Source organism: Gouania willdenowi, unplaced genomic scaffold, assembly GCF_900634775.1.
Source record: "Gouania willdenowi unplaced genomic scaffold, fGouWil2.1 scaffold_340_arrow_ctg1, whole genome shotgun sequence".
Taxonomy (NCBI): Eukaryota; Metazoa; Chordata; class Actinopteri; order Blenniiformes; family Gobiesocidae; genus Gouania; species Gouania willdenowi.
Window position 1 is genome coordinate 259,349 of NW_021145103.1, and position 19,921 is coordinate 279,269.

General features: G+C 36.5%; 2 protein-coding genes across 2 annotated transcripts; both read right to left on the reverse strand.

Annotated features, from left to right (window-relative positions):
• Positions 1-1,131: 1,131 nt before the first annotated feature.
• Positions 1,132-12,703, reverse strand: LOC114459741 (fizzy-related protein homolog). Its single transcript, XM_028441900.1, is given in 15 exon segments — positions 1,132-1,188; positions 1,279-1,371; positions 3,081-3,185; positions 3,270-3,392; positions 3,394-3,504; positions 4,569-4,753; positions 4,847-4,949; positions 5,608-5,673; positions 7,353-7,536; positions 7,622-7,707; positions 7,785-7,915; positions 8,601-8,664; positions 9,529-9,657; positions 11,367-11,440; positions 12,553-12,703. Coding segments are annotated over 14 exon segments (1,491 nt in total). The 5' UTR covers positions 11,436-11,440; positions 12,553-12,703; the 3' UTR covers positions 1,132-1,146.
• Positions 12,704-14,287: 1,584 nt separating this feature from the next.
• Positions 14,288-18,270, reverse strand: LOC114459748 (pleckstrin homology domain-containing family J member 1-like). The gene is made up of 6 exons (XM_028441907.1): positions 17,958-18,270; positions 17,800-17,867; positions 15,920-15,986; positions 15,744-15,834; positions 14,716-14,779; positions 14,288-14,552 (listed from the first exon to the last, which is right to left on the reverse strand). Exons 1-6 carry the CDS (start codon positions 18,049-18,051, stop codon positions 14,460-14,462), a joined length of 477 nt encoding a protein of 158 aa, XP_028297708.1. The 5' UTR covers positions 18,052-18,270; the 3' UTR covers positions 14,288-14,459.
• Positions 18,271-19,921: the final 1,651 nt, after the last annotated feature.

The following is a 19,921-nucleotide window of genomic DNA, read 5'->3' on the forward strand; positions in this document are numbered from 1 at the left end:
ACCCCCGCGACCCTGTTAAACGGGAATAAGCGGGTATGAAAATGGATGGATGGATGGATAGTATATACTGTTCTGTTTGGTCATGTTTGTTTTGGGAGTCATTTTGTTGTTGGTTTGTATATTTTCCATCTTATCTTTCTGTTTTTGTTGTGGATTTGTGTAAAATTTGGTCTAATTTTGTAATTCTTCTGTTATCTTTTATTGTTTGTAGTGGTCTTGTGTATATTTGGAGTTTTGTGGAATCATTTTGTGCTACGACTGCTTTATTTGGCACTTTAGTTTAAATAAACACACTCAGGCCACTTGAGTTATAAGATATGTTTTTTAATTGTTGATTATCTGTCGGTACAGAAATATTTTCCTCTTTTTTTTTTTTTTTTAAACATTCTCTCCATGGTCAAAGTTGGCAGCGTTGTTAAGAAGTGGCAAAAAGAAAGAAAAAGAAAGAAGTTGTTTCAGCTCCAAACACACGCCATCAAAGAAGTGAAATAAATAAATAGAATCAAACCAAGTCAAGGAAGAAAAGATTAAAAAAAAGAAAGAAATAGTTTCAGGAAACAGGGTTCATGTTATGTTATTAACACAGAAGATTAGTCGTAAAGAGAAGTGCCCGGAGTTTCTTCTTCTTCTGTCGCTCAATACTGGTGATCCAAAGTGGTTGATGCTCCTTATTACAAAAAACACATAAAAATAATAAACAAACAAAGATTCTCTTCTTTTTGACTTTATCTTTAGCAGTTTTCCTCCTCCTCGTTGTTTAGAATCAGACTTTATTCCAGTCTGTATTGATTCTGTTAAACAGTCTTTAGAAAAAGATTTGTTCTCAGAAACTGCAAAGATTTCTATTAATTATCGACCACAGATCAGACCAAACGCGTCCGTACGAACGCACCAACGAGTAAGAACTTATTTTGTAAAAAAATAACTAATTAAAACACATGCACACGCACACATTCACGCATTGAAGGAAAATAAATAAGACAAAAACAAAAAGAACAAGGTTTGGCAGGTATGCACAGAGTCCTTTTTTGTGAATAGAGACGAGCGGGACCGGGCTTTCCACAGGGCCCTCGCTCCCCAGTGTGTGTGTGAGTGTGTTGGGTTTACTACTCGATACATGCAAAGATTGTTCTCCTCCTTGTTTGACTATCGTATCCTGGTGAAGAGGTTCAACACGGACACAGACTCCTGAGGGACACACAGAGAACCACGTTACGGAAGCTCAACTCTGTGTGAGTGTGAGTGTGAGTGTGAGTGTGTGTGTGTGTGTGTGTGTACCTTGGTGGATCGCATTTTACTGAAGACATTCCAGAATCGTAGCGTTTCGTCTCCGGCTCCGGTCACAATGGCTTCACCGTCCGGCGACATGGCCTACACACGCACACGCACACGCACAAATGTACTCAATTTCATATTCGTATTTGACTTCCTATCTGTGGCACATTTAAAGTTGCAAAGGGACGAAAAATGTCCAGTAAATTTAGGAAAGTTTAAATGGTAAATGGACTTGATTTTATATAGCACTTTATCACCACACTGAAGCAGTCTCAAAGCACTTTACATATCAGCTCATTCACCCAATCACTCTCACATTCACACACCAGTGGGACAGGACTGCCATGCAAGGCGCTAGTCGACCACTGGGAGCAACTTAGGGTTCAGTGTCTTGCCCAAGGACACTTCGACACATAGTCAGGTACTGGGATCGAACCCCCAACCTCTCGTTCGGAAGACGACCCTCTACCACCTGAGCCACGGTCGCCCGGGAAAAAAATAAGTTTAAAAAAAAAAAAAAAAAGGTGTTTTCCAACGGAAACTGGCTGGAGTCATATTGTGTATTTGTGTTGTCATATTTGCGTTTTTTAGAGTCATTTTTGTGTATAGCTGTTGTCGTTTTGCTTGTTTGTTAGTACTGTGGGTTCTTTCATTGTTACAATTTACATTTTCTGTAATTTTGTAAACATTCTGGAGTCCTATTTTGTATTTGTGTAGTCATTTTGTATATTACTTTTGTCGTTTTGTTCATTTCTGTAGTAGTTTAGTGTCGTTTTGGAGTATTTTCTGTGTTTTCTTGTCTTTTACTGTATATTCCTGCAATGTTGTAATTCTTTGTATTTTTTTAATGTATTCTTACTTTTGTTTTGTGTATTTTTCTGTTGTTTTGTACATTTACTTTGGGGGGCCACATTAAATTAGGCGGAGGAACTTAAGCTTTGCAATTTTGGGAATATTCACTTATCAGGGGAATTATTTTTTTAATTAATCGGAACACAAATATTTACATTTTCACGCTAAATTTACGATTGTCCTCGTTTGGAAACATGTTTTGTGCTCTTGTTGAATGATGAGGTCCAGACGAAAGCATGACGATTTTATTAAAAAGGATTTATTATAAACTAAATGGAAAGAAGTATAAAAAGGGCATCTTCCCTGCAGGGAAGAAGAAGACAAGCTGACTGGGAAGTTTTATGATCACACACTTTTTACAGATTTTGTCATATCTGCATCCATTCAAAATAATACAATAAAAAAACATAATATTTCTACTAGATTTGCTCAATTCTAGGAATTTTTCAAAGTTGGAAACTTTCCATGGGAATTTTCCAACCAGAATTAACAGTTGGGGAAACATATTTTAGTATTATTTAAAATATCAGTCATTTAAAGTGATTTCTAATAAATAATTCGAAAGAAAAGTTGATATTTTTGAATATTCCCAAAACCTTTGAACTTAAATTCCTGAATTATTTAATGGAATTAAACAAAAATTAGGAGTAATTTTAAATAACTGTAATCATATCCAAACAAATATTAGCATTCTTGTCTACTATATTTTCCTGCAATGTTGTAATTCTTTGTATTTTTTAATGTATTATTGCTTTTGGTTTGTGTATTTTTTCTGTCATTTTGTACATTTACTTTGGGGGCCGCCAGTTGCCCATGTCTGGTGTAGTGTGACTGTGACGATATTTTTTATTTCATTTAATGTGATTTCATTCCTTGTTTTATGCTGTTTGATCTGTTGGTTTTAAATATAATTCCATGTTGGAGCTTTGGATCGTTACCAGGGACGTACTGACCAGGTAAAGAACTCTGTAGGAATGTCCCGTGAGTTTTGCCACTTGGGTTAAAGACGGATATTTCCACACCAGGATCTGGTTCTGGGAGTATCCATGTGTGCTGACCTGTGGTGGATAGAAACCAGTGAGTTAACCTGCTTTATTCCCAGTACGTGTGTGTGTGTGTGTGTGTGTGTGTGTAGTACGTACCAGCTCGTTGGTGTGCTTGGACCAGGCCAGGTTACAGACCTGTGACCCGGTGTCGGTGCACTGCAGAGGCTGACCCGTCAGCGTGTTCCAGAAGCGGATGCAGCGGTCGGCAGTGCCCCCCCCCCGACGCCAGCAGCCCGTGTTGGTGGGGGGACCAGGCTATGGCCTTCACCGCTGCTAGGTGCTCAGTGTACTGCTGCACTGGGAGAACACTGGAGTGGTTCCACACCAGCAGCTGGATAACACACATACATAATTGAGATGTTTACGCTAAAATCACACAAGATTACATAGCAAGAGCGACGTTAGCCACACTGCTAACCCGTTAAACAGGAAAAACAGGGCTGCTGCCTCGGCTCTACAGACAGTGAAGGTAGAAGTTGCTAGAAAAGTTCAACTCTTTTAACTTTGAGCGACGAGGTCACGCAGGACCTCATGAAGTTGTGTCATTTACATTTTGAATGTAATCTAGTCCCTTCAGTTGCGTTCGGTGTGAACGCACATTTAGTGTGTGCCACTCCACGGAAGACAGGGGCGGGGAAGGGGGAGGTCAATGCTAATCCAGGGACACACCCCCTAAAACGGAGCGCTCTCGCAGAACTCGTTTTTGCAGGGTATTAAACCTCTTCTCTTCCATAATTCATGTTATGTTTTGAGTGAACACCAGCACAGAAATGTCATTTAGACCACATAGACCTACATTAAAAGGTGAAAATTTTGCATAATATGTCCCCTTTAATCACCCAATAATCATAATTTTCTCGTCATTTTGTGTGGTTTTAGTCATTTTGTCTTTTGTCATAGAGTCTTACTGCTACCACACAGAAAGTTCTGCCCATATGTATTATTCATTTTTAAAACACTATAACATTTGAAACAAATAAATGTAAATGGACGACAGCCTAGAAAGAGCTCATTGAATTTCAGACAAGATTATGAGGGACTATTTGACATATTTGTCCATTTGTTGCACTTGCTAAATAGCCAGTCATCTGATTTCTGGAGGAAAAATACCAAGGAAATATGTGATATTGTCTCAAAACGTGCATGTGAGGTATTGTCTGTGTTATATTGAGGCCCTGATTTAAATTAATTTGGAAAAAATCAAAAATAAAGGTTTCAGAATGTCAATTCTCACATTTTTTCCGGATTACAGAAAATCCTTAACAAATGCAAACGTGTTACAAAAGAAAAATATATCGTCAACATTTGACGGCAAATATCATCCAATAATATTGGTGGTCCGATAATATTTCCATCAACAATCAAAGACTCTAAGATAACAATCTCTGTCCGTACCTTGTTGTCGTTCCCTCCAGAGGCGAGCAGCTGATGGTCCGTGGACCACTTCAGTCCACACACTTCCTGTCTGTGGCCCTGTAGGCGGCGCTCTGACTGAAGGGGCGGAGCTCTGATGTCACGCTGCAGGATTACGCGATCACGGCTTCCCGACGAAAGCTGGTCTGCGTTCCACGCCAGAGCGCCTGGGGGGTGGGGTAAAGGGGGCGGGGTTAATGTGCATGCCCTGAACCAATCTTACTGTGAGGATGAATAAAAAAGCACCCCCCCGTACTCACCCACTCGGGCCGTGTGACCTTCTAGTACAGAGAGCTTCTTCCCTGCCGCCGCATCCCAGATTTGTACGTAACCTTTATGAGTTCCTACGGCAACCAAGTTACCCTGAAAACAAGCAATCACATGCTCATATGTCATATATATTTACATAGAAGAAGAAATAGATCAAATAAAGGCCGGGATTTGTTTGCATTGTTTGTTTCCAACTATAAAAATGACCTAAACAATAAAATCCACAACCAGTCTTTAATTTTTATGTTTGGCACCATGACCTTATTTTGAAAAATCGTCACTTCCACTTTGGGTCACAACAGGGTTGAAAATTTCCTTGAAATTTTGGGAATTACATATTTTTTCATTAATCAGAACATAAATATTAGCATTATACAATATTTCAATTAGCTTTGATAAAATTCTGGAAATTCTGGGAAAGTTTTAAACTTTCCAGTGGAATTTTCCAACAGGAAAAGCTAAATGAAAGGTTGGCCCTTATTAACAGTTGGCAAAATATATTTTAGCATCATCTCAAATATCATCATCAGTTATTTAAAAAATAATGCAGAGTTTCAGTTCATTTCAATAAATAATTCCCATGAAATTTTTTTTTTGCATGTACCCAAGCTTAAGTTCCCGTAAAATTTCCACCTTTGCAACCTGTGCGACTATAAATAAATATTTTTCCTCCCAAGTGACATTTGCCTTCATAATTAATGATAACAAACACCAAAGAGTCGTCATAGAGACGTGTTTAGAACCCACTCACCCTCTCAGACCATCCTACAGACGTTACTGAGTCACCTTCAACAGAGAGGTCACACAGACGGGTCACCTACACACACACACGCATACACACACACACACAAAGTGTGAGTAAAAAAATGTCACATGATCAACACTCAAGTCAGCATTAGAATGACACATCTGAGCATTAACACAGGAAATAACATAGTTTGTGTTTTTATGAAGTTTTATCTAATAATTTTGTGTATTTTTGTTGTCCTTTAGAGTTAAATTTTGTCATTTTGTGTGTTTTTGAGTCATTTTTGTGTATTTATAAAGTTGTTTTTTCAAGTAATTTTGTTGTCCTTTAGTGTATTTTTATGTCATTTTATGTTTTTTGAGTAATTTTGCAAATTAATTTTGTCCTTTTGTTCTTTTAAACTTCTACTATTGTGTAATTGAGAGTGTCTTAACCAATTGTATTACTGTGTGGTTTGATAATCTCACTCTGAAAGAAAAAAATGCTTTAAACAAAGTGGTTTGCTCAGCCAGCAGGACCATTGGCTGTACTTTGCCGCTCCTGGAGGCCACACATAAAGCCAGACTCTTAAATCGAGCTTTACAAATTCATAATGATGACTCAGGCCATTCTGCCAGGGACATCTTTGAAATGCTTCCTTCAGGGAAAAGGTATCGCTCCATCAAATGTAATACTGCTCGCCATTCCAACAGTTTCTTCCCACAAGCTATGATGACTCTAAACAAGGCACTTTCATTTTCTATGGACTTATTATTGTACAGAATCGACCCTATAGTATCTTATGTGGATTTATGCGACTCTTAACTGTACAGCATTTTACATTACAGTATTTTTAGTGGCATTGATTGTTTGTTTGTTTTTTTTTTTTATCGTGAAATGTCTTTAAATGTTGACAGTGCACTTTGAGCTCCTTGCACATTTTTTTCCAATGTGATTCTCATACTGCAAACGTCTAATAAAGTGAACTGAACCAAAGTGGTTTTTTTTGTCAATTTGTGTGTTTTTTTGTGTCATTTTTGTGTATTTATGAAGTCGTTTTATGTTTTTTGTCATTTTTAATATTTTTGTTGTCCATTAGTGTATTTTTTTCCATTTTTATGTGTTTTTTTAGTCATTTTTGTGTATTGCTGTTGTTGTTTTACGTTTTTGGTTTCCTATTTGTAATTTTTTGCTGTCACTTTGTATATTTCTTCCAGTTATTTATTTCTAGTTGTCTTGTTTGTTCTTAGAGTCATTTTATATTCTTGTACTTTTTGTCTGTAATTTTGTATGTTTTTGAAAGTAATTTTGTGTATTTTTGCCTCCTCTTATGCGTTGCCCAATTCTGCTCTCAGCTCAGACGTTTCATGTGTGGTCTAAACTCAGACTTAGTTTCAAGTGTGGTCTAAACTCAGACTTAGTTTCAAGTGTGGTCTAAACTCAGACTTAGTTTCAAGTGTGGTCTAAACTCAGACTTAGTTTCAAGTGTGGTCTAAACTCAGGCTTAGTTTCAAGTGTGGTCTAAACTCAGGCTTAGTTTCATGTGTGGTCTAAACTCAGGCTTAGTTTCATGTGTGGTCTAAACTCAGGCTTAGTTTCATGTGTGGTCTAAACTCAGGCTTAGTTTCATGTGTGGTCTAAACTCAGGCTTAGTTTCATGTGTGGTCTAAACTCAGGCTTAGTTTCATGTGTGGTCTAAACTCAGGCTTAGTTTCATGTGTGGTCTAAACTCAGGCTTAGTTTAACCCAGACTGGGCCATGTGTCCCACCTGGCTGGTGCAGGCACTCCACAGGTACACACACGTTCCCAGTCCCACGCTGAGCACGTTGAGTGAGGACCAGTCCACCAGGTTGAGGTAGAAGTCGTCTTGAAGCTCGGGAGCATCCAGGACTTTAAAAGGAATCTTGGAGATCTTACGTGTGGGTTTTCTGGGCGAGCGCAGCAACTTTTGGCTGAAAGACAAGAAACGGAAACGTCTCAAATGTGACAAACATCAGCAGAAAAAGGAGGAATAAGTACAGACTAAATATGTCTGACCTGTTACTGCTGACAGGTGACAGTGAATAAGGAGACACAGTGTTTCCATCCTCCTCTGGTAAAGCCCTTTTAGCACTGACTGAATACTAGAAACACAAACACGTGTCACCTCACAAAGACAAACACAGGAAATAAAAACTCATCCTCTGTTTATTAGTTTTACACTGAAAAGGCTCCTTTTGGCTGGAGTGGACGGCTGCAGGCGACGGTCCTCAGACTGAGGGTCCTGGACCTTCTCTATTCCTGCTCCCAGCAGCTCGTTCTTCAGCAGAGCCGAGTACGCCAAGCCATCAGCTGAGAGACAGACAGGAAGTAGAATAGAGCACAGGCAGGAAGTAGAGGAGAGCACAGGCAAGAAGTAGAGAAGAGCACAGACAAAAAGTAGAATAGAGCACAGACAGGAAGTAGAATAGAGCACAGATAAGAAGTAGAACAGAGCACAGATAGGAGGTAGAGAAGAGTGTCAGGGTTCACTGCAGCACTACCATATCAATGCATTAATTAAATTGATGATTTAAGAAAAATATTTAACCCCCTATAATTCAGCATTTTTAAACAATTACATATTAAAAATTGAATATTTTGTTTTAACCATCAGGGCATGGGTTCTCAACCTTGGGGTCAGGTGTCCATTTGGGCCCACGACTCACTTTTTCTTGCCATATTTTTGCTCTTTTTAATGCATTACTCCCATTTCTGACACTTCTCCATCACATTTCAATGCCTTTTCTGCACATTTTCCCCACTTTTAAGATATTTCCAGCACTTATAAACCGTTTCTACCACTTTTCCACCTAATGTCACATATGTTGAGCCATTATTGTCACTTTTTTATTTAGGCCAATTTAACCAGATTCATGATTTGTCATGCCCAATTTTTGCCAGTTTAAACTAATTGTTCTTAGTTTTTAAATTACATGAGCCCAACCCCCACCTCCCCCCACTTCTGCCACTTTTAAGCCAATATTGACACTGATACCTTTGTTGCTGTCCGTGGTCCCGTCTTTGGTTTTCCTGTTCTGATTGTGCGACTTTTCAATTTCCTGAATTACAAAGAAAAATGAAAAATGTTCAATAATATTTCCTGTCTCACACATATAACACAAGCTGCACCACCAGGTGAAGTCTGGGTTGTGGGAGGAGTTTAATCCCAATAAAAATGTGTGTTTTTTTTTTTTTATTTGGTGCATTTGTTTTGTGTATCTTCTGGGTTCTTTGTGTTTGTTTTGTCTGTTTGCCTTGAGTTTCGACACGAGCAGGATGTTGTGTACCAGTTGTTCTCTCTTTGCCTTGTTTGATTCATTTTCATTTATTTTTTTTTTTATTACTATTATTATCATTATTATTTTTCATTGTGAGATACTCTGCTGTTGTGTTCATGTTCAATATTAAATTAAATCAAATCAAAGTATATTTGTTGCTAGGTGTGTTTGTTTTGTGTATTTTTGATGTTTTGTGTGTTTTCTTTTTGTATTTTTCAGTTTTTTTTTTTGTATTTTTGTTGTAGTTCTGCATTTTTGTTTTTGTTCCTTTATGTGTTGATTTAGTTTGTTTTGTGTATTGTTTTTTGTATTTTTATTGATTTATTTGGTTTGTTTTGTCAACTTTTGTGTCTGTAGATGTCTTGGATGTTTTTGGTGTATTTTGTTTTTCGAGTCTGTTCGTGCATTTTTGTTGTTCTGTGTATGTTTAGTGTATTTTGGTGTTTTGTGTATTTTTCTTTGCAGCGTTATGTATTTTTGTGTTTAAAAAGAAATATTTTTGCTGTAGTTTTGTGTGTTTTTGTTTTTTTTTTTAGTAATTTTGTTGCTAAAAGTAAAATGTACATTTGTGGTTAAACGATGCTGTTTAAGGCTATGGACGTGATCCTTTGTTGGTATTCTGGGTGTAACGAGTGCAATGCTCACATTAATGCGATGGAAGTTGACACTCCAGTTGGCGCCCGCCCGGGAGGGAATGAAGCGATCGCCGTGTTTGCTGGGGGAGGACAGCGGGGAGCTGGTGGGTGTCAGAGTTCGCACAGCCCCCACACTTTTCTACACATACACACACACAGAGAGAAAGAGAAGAGGCCACAGACGCATACATGAAGCCTTTCAAAAAGGAAAACTGAAATATTAGCACTGAAAACGTGGCAGATGGTGTGTGTGTGTGTGTGTGTGTGTTTGTGAGTGTGTGTATGTGTGTGAGCGTCAGTGACAGGACGTGACATTAACAAACGCCAGTCATTTGGCCGCTAAGGTTCAGGCTTCATTTAACCATAAATAGTGACACCATCCAATGAGTGTCCTGTTCATTTGAACCTCCCACACACGGAGAAGTGAACTAAACTAACACCATCACAGATAAATGTTCAGCGCTTTGCTTTCCTTTTCACACAATCAGGATTTTCAAAATAAATGTAGTGACAGCAGATGGCAAACACACGATCTGGTCATCTTATTAAAAAGGTTAAAAAACACATTTATTCATAATAACATGGTTCCTACAGCTTTAGTCAAATTAAATTCAAGATGTTTTAAGACTTTTTATTCCAATTTTCAAATTAAATTTAAGAGCAACTTCACAGTAAAATGCCACATCAGGTACATAGGGTTAGGGCAACATTTTTTCTAGTGTCTAGTGCAGACGTGCAACTGTTGGCCCCCAAAGTAAACACACAAAAATACACAAAATGACAGTAAAATACACCAAAAAACAAACTAAGAAATCTAAATAACTCCAAAAACACAAGATGACTAAAAAAAATACAAAAAAATAAAATTCATTAAAAAAAATCTTTGTTGAACGGCTTTGGTGATTTTTTGTTAGATTTACATTAACCCATGTTGTTTATACATTTCTTTTTAAAAAAACAAATGTTACCATTTATCTTGAAATGTAAGACCAATTACAATCATAAAATCATACTTGTATTTTTTCCGTATATTCTAATGTGTGTGTTTTTTTTTAATTATTATTCATTTATTTCGTGCTAAGCAATAAAACAGACACAAAAAAGAAAATACATTCAATGCAAATCAAGTCTGTATCTGGTTTTTGAAACAAGACACAAAAAATAAAACATAAATGCTTAAAATGATGAGTTTCAGCTGCTGAGTTTCCTTCTCCACATAAAGTCTCCTCCTCACTGCTCCACGTCTGCATATATCACTGCTTGTTATGGTCATTTTTTTACTGGATCCAGACTGGTCCACACCTCCCTCTGTGAACTATCAACATTAGGAACGATCACGTTGAGTCAAGACTCTGAGTCAGAATACTGACGCGATCACTCATAAACAAACCCAACGTGGTGATTTAACAACTATATGCCTTTTATTATTTCATAATATTAAAAAGATAACTTACATTTTAAACCTTGTACTATTTATACCCTCTTCCCACCATAAATTCATACAAGTCAGCACCGCTCCACAGAAAATAAAAACAAATATTCAACATATGTGTGACTTCTGCTGTCATGCTCTCCCTCCACTCAGACACCGTCCACGTCTCATCCATCCTATTATTAAAGCTGTGAGAGCTTTACCTTTTCCTACATTATCTGAAGCTGGTTTTTGAACGTCCAGTCAAAAAAAATAGCATTCTATACGCTGGAAAATACGGTACACAAATTACAAAAAGGACAATCCAAGAGTAATCCCTCTTGAATCCTTCTTGATGCTATTATACATTTCCAGTCTTTGTAATTAAACCAGGTTCAGTAAAAGTAAACATCATATTTTGTTTTCTGTCTACTTACGATGGGGCTTGCGTTTTCATTCTGGATATTGATCTGCCTGAGCAGCCGACACTCGTAGTCCTGATCCATAACACCTGAGAAACCACACATCAATACAAACTACTCAGTTACTCACTTTTAGATCAGATAGAAAAGACTTCAACAGACTTCAACATTACTAATGTGTTTACTTTACTTATGACAACAGGGGAAAAAAGACATGTAACAAAGTAGGTTTAAATGTTTGAAGGGAATGTGATGTGTGGAAAAAATGAAAAACTGTCATGGAAAACCAAAAATATAACAGATTCATACATATAACATTTTTTTGTGTAACAAAATTATATATATATAAAAATAATTACCTGGAAATTGGGAGTCATTTAAATAATATATAATATAATAATCCAAACATTTAAATAAATATAATACAATTTTAAAACATAACATTTTCACTAGGGTTGTAAAATTTCAGGAATTTTCCAGATTGGAAACTTTAACAGGAAATGTAAATACAGTGGGGAAAATAAATATATTTTAGCATCATCAAAAATATCAGCAAATGTTTTTTAAAAGTTACTCCTAATTTCAGGTTAATTAATAATAATAATAATAATAATAATTGAAATGAAACGTTTATATTTTTTTATATTCCCAAAATTCCCACTCTTATATTCGTGTGGAAATTTACCAAAAATCGTCCTAATTTCAATAAATTATCTCTCGCTTTATATATATGATATTACAGTGGCGTAAATTATCTTAATGATCTCCTTAATCCAACCTGAACCTGATCAATGAAGAAATAACCGTGTATTTATAGGTTTAAAATGAATACATATTATCAAACTTGATGTAAACAGCACAAACTTTGCTTTAATCCGACTCCAACAAACTAATTTGGATCAAACTTGTTGATAAATGTCACTTCACATAAACAGCGCTGAGCTCCTTCTAAAAAGCTAACAACACTCCATTAACAACTGATGAAAAATGCTGCTTATGCTAACTGATTCCTTTTCCGGACACTGAATAAAAAGTCACGCTAATAAAGAGATTAGATTTAAACTGTCTTTAAAACGCAGCCACTTCTCTATAATAAAACAAAAAATAATAATAATAAGCTGACAAAGAAGGCTAAAGCTAATGCTAACGCTTAGCTCGTTTGGTTGACAAATGGACGCTAGCTTCTCCGGCTAACACTCACACTAAATCCTCCCCGTTGTCTAACCGGTGCTCTTCAGTTGGTTCTCCCCCGTCAAACAAGGCGAAACGTCCCCACGGAGCTCGAATCCTGCAGGGATTTAACGTTCGATGGCGATATTTGTTGAATTATAACACGAACAATACACAAATGTTGTCTTAAGTCGATCGTCCAATTTGGGTTCGCTATGCACCACGGGAAAAACGTGACGTCACAAGTTTTGATTCAAAACTTTGCGCCGTTGTCATAGAAACGTAATTCCACTTAAAAAACACGGACCAGTGTGCCTATTTTTCAATTATGTTATTTATTATCATTTTTGTTTAACGCAATGCGACGAAAGCTTTGTGTCATACTGAGGGAAAAAGATTACTTTGACTTTATGAGAAAGGAAAAAAAAACAACTCCTATATGAGAATAAAGCCCTACTTTCACAAGAAAAAGTCATAATTGAGTTGGAAAAAGTTGCAATTTTATGAGATAAAAGTCCCAAATTTTATGAAAATAAAGTTATAATTTCATGACAAAGTTAGAATTTTATGAGAATAATGACATAATTGTATGAGAACAAAGTCAATTTTATAAGAATAGTCATTTCATGTGAATATAGCTATAATTTCATGACAAAGTAATCATTTTATGCGAATAGTCAATTTTATAAACAAAAATAGTCATAATTTTATGAGAATAAAGTCACAATTTTATGAGAATAAAGTCACAATTATGAGATCAAAGTTACAAATTTTATGAAAATAAAGTTATAATTTCATGACAATAAAGTTATAATTTAATGAGAATAATTACATAATTGTATGAGAACAAAGTTAATTTTATAAGAATAGTCATCATTTTATGAGAATATAGCTATAATTTCATGACAAAGTAATTATTTTATGAGAATAGTCACAACTTTATGAGAATAGTCACAATTTTATGAGAACAAAGTTGGAATTTTGTGAGAATAAAGTCAAAAGTTTAGAATAATGACAGTTTTTTTCTTCATTACATCTATTTTTTGCAATTTTTTCTCTTATTTTATATATTTTTCTTTTCTTTGCAGTGCTTTGTGTGTTGTCAGATGATGTTTTTGGATTCATTTTGTGTACTTTTGTAGTTGTTTTGTATACTTTTGCGTTTTTGTGGTTAATGTTTTTATCATTTTGTGTTATTGGTGTCATTTTGTGCGTCCCTGTCTGTTGTCGACTCACATTATAGCAGTTTATGAAACACCAGTTCATGGAAAATTATGAATATGAAGCATTCAATTCTTATCAAACAAAAAACTTTATTAGTAAAACCAAAGTGATGTCAGTGAAAAAAATGTAGCGTAAAAAGCAGACAACCAAAATAAAAAACAAAGAAAAGACATTTGCACTTTATACTTAAACTTTCAGCAAATAAAATGAAGATTATAGTTGCAAACTATCGTCATTTGTTATACATGCAACAGTTTTAAAATTATATTAAAATAGTTTTTCCATAACAGCTAAACTAGAGGAATATATCATTCAAAGTGCCTGAAAGAAGATACAGCAGCAGCAACTCATCATGAGACTCTTATTTACACAAAGGATGAGATTACATGCTTTAAAAAAAGGATTTGAAACAACATATCATAAAAAATATTTAACTAATTCACTGATTTTCAGATTGGATGATAAACCTGATGCTAACTTAATGAACGCTAATGATAGCAACAGAGGAAATCACAGTATTTCTACGTACAGCATTCAAAGACGTTCATCAGTATGTGTTGTTAAAGCTAATGCGTTAGCATCATGCTAATTGTGTGGCGCAGCAGCAGTAAATGGGAGTGACTGGTGATGATGGTTATAGTGATTCTGAGGCCAGAGATTGGAGGAATGCCAGTGTGAGGACAGAGATTGTCCACCAGGAGGCGCTGTGCAGATCTACAGAGACGAAGTGTCCCTGGACTCCAGCTTCAGTCCGTTACTGACCTGGAAACGAGTTTCATCAGAGATGCCGTACTGCTCCAAGGGATCCTGTGAAGGACAGAAGAATGCGTTAAAAATGATAATAAATGTTTTTAAAAAGTTCCAATTTACACTAAATTAATTAATTATAGGTTTTGATTCCACCACCAGAATAAAATGCAAAAAATCTGTGTTTCCACGAGAAAACATGAAGGAAACACATTTCTCTCACCTTTCCTGTAAGTCTGTGGATTTCAGTTCGATAGAAAATCAGGTTCTTCCTCATAAACTCATAACTGTGAAAGATGAGATAAGGTAAAATAAGATAAAAACACATACAAAGGTGGTAGATTCAGTGAGTTCTGAAGCAGAGATGAGTCCCATTAATTATTTCTCAAGTTAATGTTCACTTTCTTATGTATGTATATTAAAATGTGCATACATGCAATAAAGTCACATCATTATTTTCTTTTCTTTTTTTGTATTTGGAGTAATTTTTGTGTATTTGTCTTTTTGTTTTGTATATTTCTGGAATAATTTTTGTGTATTTTTTTTTTATGGATTCGTATTGTGTATTTTTCTTTTAGTTTTAATTTTCTGAATTTTTTCTGTTGATTTCTGTCCTTCCTCTTGGTTGTTTTGTCTGATATGTCTGCGTGTTTTAATTGTCATTCTTCGGTTTTGGAAGCATTTTTGTTGAGTCACTTTGATTATTTTTGTTGCTGTTTTGTAAAGTTTTCATTTTTTTTTGTGTGTAAATTTGTACTTGTGTTTTGTGTTTTCAAGTCACTTTGTGTATTTTTGGTATATTGTATATTTTTAATTTTCCTGTTCAAATGTAATTTTGTCTGTTTTTGTTGTTGATTTGTATGTTTCTCAGTCCTTCCTTTTATTTTTGTTGTGGCTTTGTCTGTTACGAGCTATTTCGTGTGTTTTTGATGTCATTTATTTGGTTTTGGAATACCATTTTTGGGCATGTTTTTTGATTTGTATATTTTTTTGTTGCCGTTTTGTATATTCTTCAGTTTTTTGTGTAAACGTGTAGTGGTCTTTTATTTTGGTGTATATTTGTGTATGTTTGTTGTGGTTTTGCATGTTTTTCTGACGTTTTGTGGGCTTACAAGGTCATCTTGAGCATTTGCGTTGGGGGCTGCATAACGTTACTCTGATTGCTGCAAGTTTTAATTGTGTCATGATTCAACAAGTCAGTTTTAATAATGGTTAGTGTTGATGAGGATGAGGAACAAAGTTCAGTCATACCTAGCTTTAACGATGGCGTCCATCCACTCTCTGCACTGCTCCTCAGAATCACACTCAAACACATACTTCCTTTCAGCTTCATCCATAAAAGCTGGAGAAGAAATAAAAGCTGTATCAGTTAGTCTGTAAGAACTGTGTGTGTGTGTGCGCGTACGTGCGTGGACGCCATGACTCACTGATGGAGAACGTAGGACCGTCTTCTTTCTCCACCCTACACTGCTCCAACAGCAAGGCTCCGACCGGCTGATAAAACAATTACATTTATACTCAGCATATTTTTACTTTATATTAAACCAGATGTACATTAGAAAGGACTGGACACAGAGACGGTGTTGGCGGAGCAAATAAAATAAAAATAAAATCCTTTCTGATTATGATTCTGATGTTCGACTTTGAGTGACTTTTAGCGACTCAAGGCGAGTTCACACCAAACGCAACTTCCAGGACTCTGGTGACTTGATTTCATTCTAAATCAATGTAAATGACACAACGTCAAGCGACCTCCCTTCAAGCGACGTGACTCATGCAATTATACCGCCTCAATCGCACGATCTAAAGATGCGTTCACACTTCAGTGCCTATAGATGCTTAAAGGTCCAATATTATGCTATTTTTCACCCATCTCTATTTGTTCTAAGAACCCCAACATAGTATTTCAGGTTTATTTTCCCAAACTCACTTGTTTTCTGAAGTTTTAGGCCTCTGAAAAGTCAATTTCATGACCCTTCTATAAACAGGCTGTTTTTGGGCCAACTTATGCATATTCATGAGTGGGCGTGTCTATAGACGCAGACATTATGCCTCGCTCTTGCGCGGGAGATCAGTGATCACCAAAGCGATTCTCACTTTGCTGTCCACACACTGTTGTTATTGTTTACAGTCAAAAAACTACACATTACAGTAAAACACATGGCTATTTAAGTGGCTATTGTGATTGTGAGTCCGTCTCAGCGCTTCAGGCTGTGTCTATCGCAGCAGCAGCAGCAGCTGAGTCACTTTCTCTTCCTCCTCATCTCTATTAACTACAGGAATAGTGCATTTAAGGTGATAATCATTTGTTTTGTCCAACCGCTGCGTCGCATTGTCACAAACACGTCAGATCAAGTCAAAGGTGATACAAGGCGATATAACGGTTACGAAAAAATGGAACTGCTCCCTGGGTTCTAAAGTATAATGTATATTCTATATTAAACAGCAGTGTTTGTTTTAGCTGTGAAGTAGTTTAAGAGGGAGACACTCACATTCTTATAGGGTAGGAGGAGCCAGGATTGTCAGGAGGAGGAGTTTCCGCTAGGTGATATCAAGTAGCGAGAAAAATCCAACTCACCCATTTGAAGCTGACTTTTTACAAAATGTGGAATAACAAGGGAGGGAGGAAACAGGACTTTTTCAACGTTGTCCCTCTGAATGAGGCTAAAGGGATGTATATCACTGTAGCAAAACCAATTATAAAGTGATTTTTTCATAATACCGCCCCTTTAAATAGCCCGTGATGAGACTTCTTGCTCGCTTCATCTACCACCCATGACGTAGGGAGGAACGTAAGTTTCAAATTTTCAACTTTGATGGTGCGATTGAGCAGCTAGAATCACGTGAGTAGCGTCACTTGAAGGAAGGTTGCTTGACGTCGTGTCATTTATATTGATTTAGGATTAAATCTGGTCACCAGAGTCGCGTTGGGTGTGAACACACCTTAGGGGAGAGCCCAGCCACCCTACGGAGAAAACTCATTTCTGCCAATTGTAGCAATCTTGTTCTTTGGGTCATGACCCAAAGCTCATCACCATAGGTGAGGGTAGGAGCCAAGGTCGACCAGTAGATCTTGAGCTTCGTCTTTAGGCTCAGCTCTTTCTTTACCACGAAGGATCAATGCAGAGTCCACACCACTCCACTCCATCCTCCTCTAGCTGCTGAACAAGACCTTGAACTCCACCTTTTATCCCTTCTGGTCATTGAGTAGCTTTGTAGTAGCTCAGTTTCCCAGAGGTTGAATCCAGTTTTAATGCAGGTTGTGTGATCAGGTTCAGTGTGAACAAGTTGAATCAGTTCAACTCACCTCATCTTCATCCGTTCGGAAATAAAAGAGAAAGTTGACGACAAGTTTCACCATCCTCCTCTTCACCACTGTGGAGTGACGTCACAGGGTTACACCTCAGCTACAGATGACCACTGAGTGAGTGTGTGTAATGATGATGATGATGAAGAGCAGCTCACCGTCTCCTTTCTTCGGTCCCCTCATTCCCAGCTCTGCTGAAATAACTGAGGGTTGTCTGCTCAGAGACACCAGCTCCTTCTCGTTGAAACGCATCACGGACACACACACTAGTACACACACACTACTACACTCCCATTCCGTCTAACAGCTGTGTATCAAACGTCGTTATCTAACATCCTCCTCGTGAGCACACCCTGTCATTTCTGCCGTCATTCAAGGTCTAATGTAATGTTGTCAATGCTACACACACGGATATGTACACTGCTGTGTACGGTGTGTAGAGACCATAAAGACACTCCTTCCGTGCACAGTTGTACGGCAAACAGTAAAGGACAAAAAGAATTGAAGCACAGTTTCGTTCTCAGAGCGTCTGTAGTGCGGTCCTCAAAGTAAACTCACAAAATGACTCATAAAACATACAAAAATTCACAAAATGACGCCACAAACACACAAAATGAATCCATAAACACAAAAAATACACAAAATGATTCAATAAACACACAAAAAACTCACAAAATGACTCCAAAATCTCATTAAATGACTCCATGAACACACAAAAATTCACAAAACGACTCCATAGATACACAAAATGACTACAGGAACTCACTAAAATGACTCCAAAAACACACTAAAAATTCACAATGACAAATGACAACAAAATGGTGACCAAAATACACAAAAATTGACAAAATGACAACAAAAACACACCAAGCAGCACGGTAAATACACAATATTAGACAAAAATGAACAAAGTGAGAGAAAATTACACAAATGACTCTAAAAGAACACTTGACAACAAAATGACACAGAATTACAAAAAATACACAACACAAAGACAACAACACGCAAAATGATGTAGACATAAAACAGGAAAAATGTACAAAATGACAACTAATACACACAAAACTAGAAAAATACACAATATAAGGACAAAAAAATGATCAAAACACACATAACAGCACGAAAAAATTCAGCAATTAAAATCATGCACAAAGACTTGTCTCATTAATTTGTGATTTTTTAATTCTATCGTCATGGCTTTAAATGACAGCAAAGGCATTTGAAATCCGATTGGTCAGAGAAAAAATAGTCAGAACACTGAGGGCACAAAAACAGGCTTCTTGAACTAAAGAAAAGTTTAAATTTATTTTTATGAATTAAAAGACGGAATCTGTCGCTCTGAATTGCCAGCTAAGTTTACTTTCATGGTGTAGAAGCTGCGCATGCGCAGTTAAGGCCCTGAGCAGCAGCGTGAGCCTGTCGTTGTTTGACTGTTGGTGAGTGTTTGGGAGACTTTAAAATTGGTTTTATTTCATTTAGTACAGTTCGTTTTAGAATTTATCAAGCTTGGTATATATTGCGTCTTTGTCATCGGTTTAGTTATAAATAATTATTCTACAAGACTGCAATGCAGTTAGCTTAGCATTAGCATCAAGATACATTCATCCCCGAATGTTAGCTAACAAGCCTTTGCGCTATATTATGATTGATAATCACTCTACGCTTTTATTTTAGGCTTTATAAGCATTGTTAGTCACAGTTAAACTACATTTTGTGTGGTTTGGATTCGCAGTTGAACAGCTATTACTAATATTTGAAGTGATTTTAAAGCTCATTCATTTTAGTTTGGCCTTTATTGTGTTGCAGTTTCATGTAAATATATCACTTTCCCATGGCTAAAGATCGGTTACTGTTGTTGTAGCAACAATATATAGAATAATATATGGAATGTTAAATATTCAATTTACACTTGAGTCATGGTAACACATAGTAGAAACTATAATTTTGTGTGGCCCCCAAAGTATACGAGCAAAAATGGACAAAAATAACCCCTAAAACACAAAAATACTCAAAATACACACAATTTTATAGGAAAAATACACTACATGACTAAACTTATACAGACAAATATGCAAAACGACATCAAATATGCACAAATTAAACTCCTAAAACCCCAAGTTAC

Coding starts and splice junctions, on each gene's coding strand:
- LOC114459748 (XM_028441907.1), bottom strand. CDS start 18,051: ATGCGTTTCAACGAGAAGGAGCTGGTGTCTCTGAGCAGACAACCCTCA. Junction 17,868..17,957: donor GGGACCGAAGAAAGGAGACG/GTGAGCTGCTCT, acceptor GTCACTCCACAG/TGGTGAAGAGGAGGATGGTG. Junction 15,987..17,799: donor TCCGAACGGATGAAGATGAG/GTGAGTTGAACT, acceptor TTGTTTTATCAG/CCGGTCGGAGCCTTGCTGTT.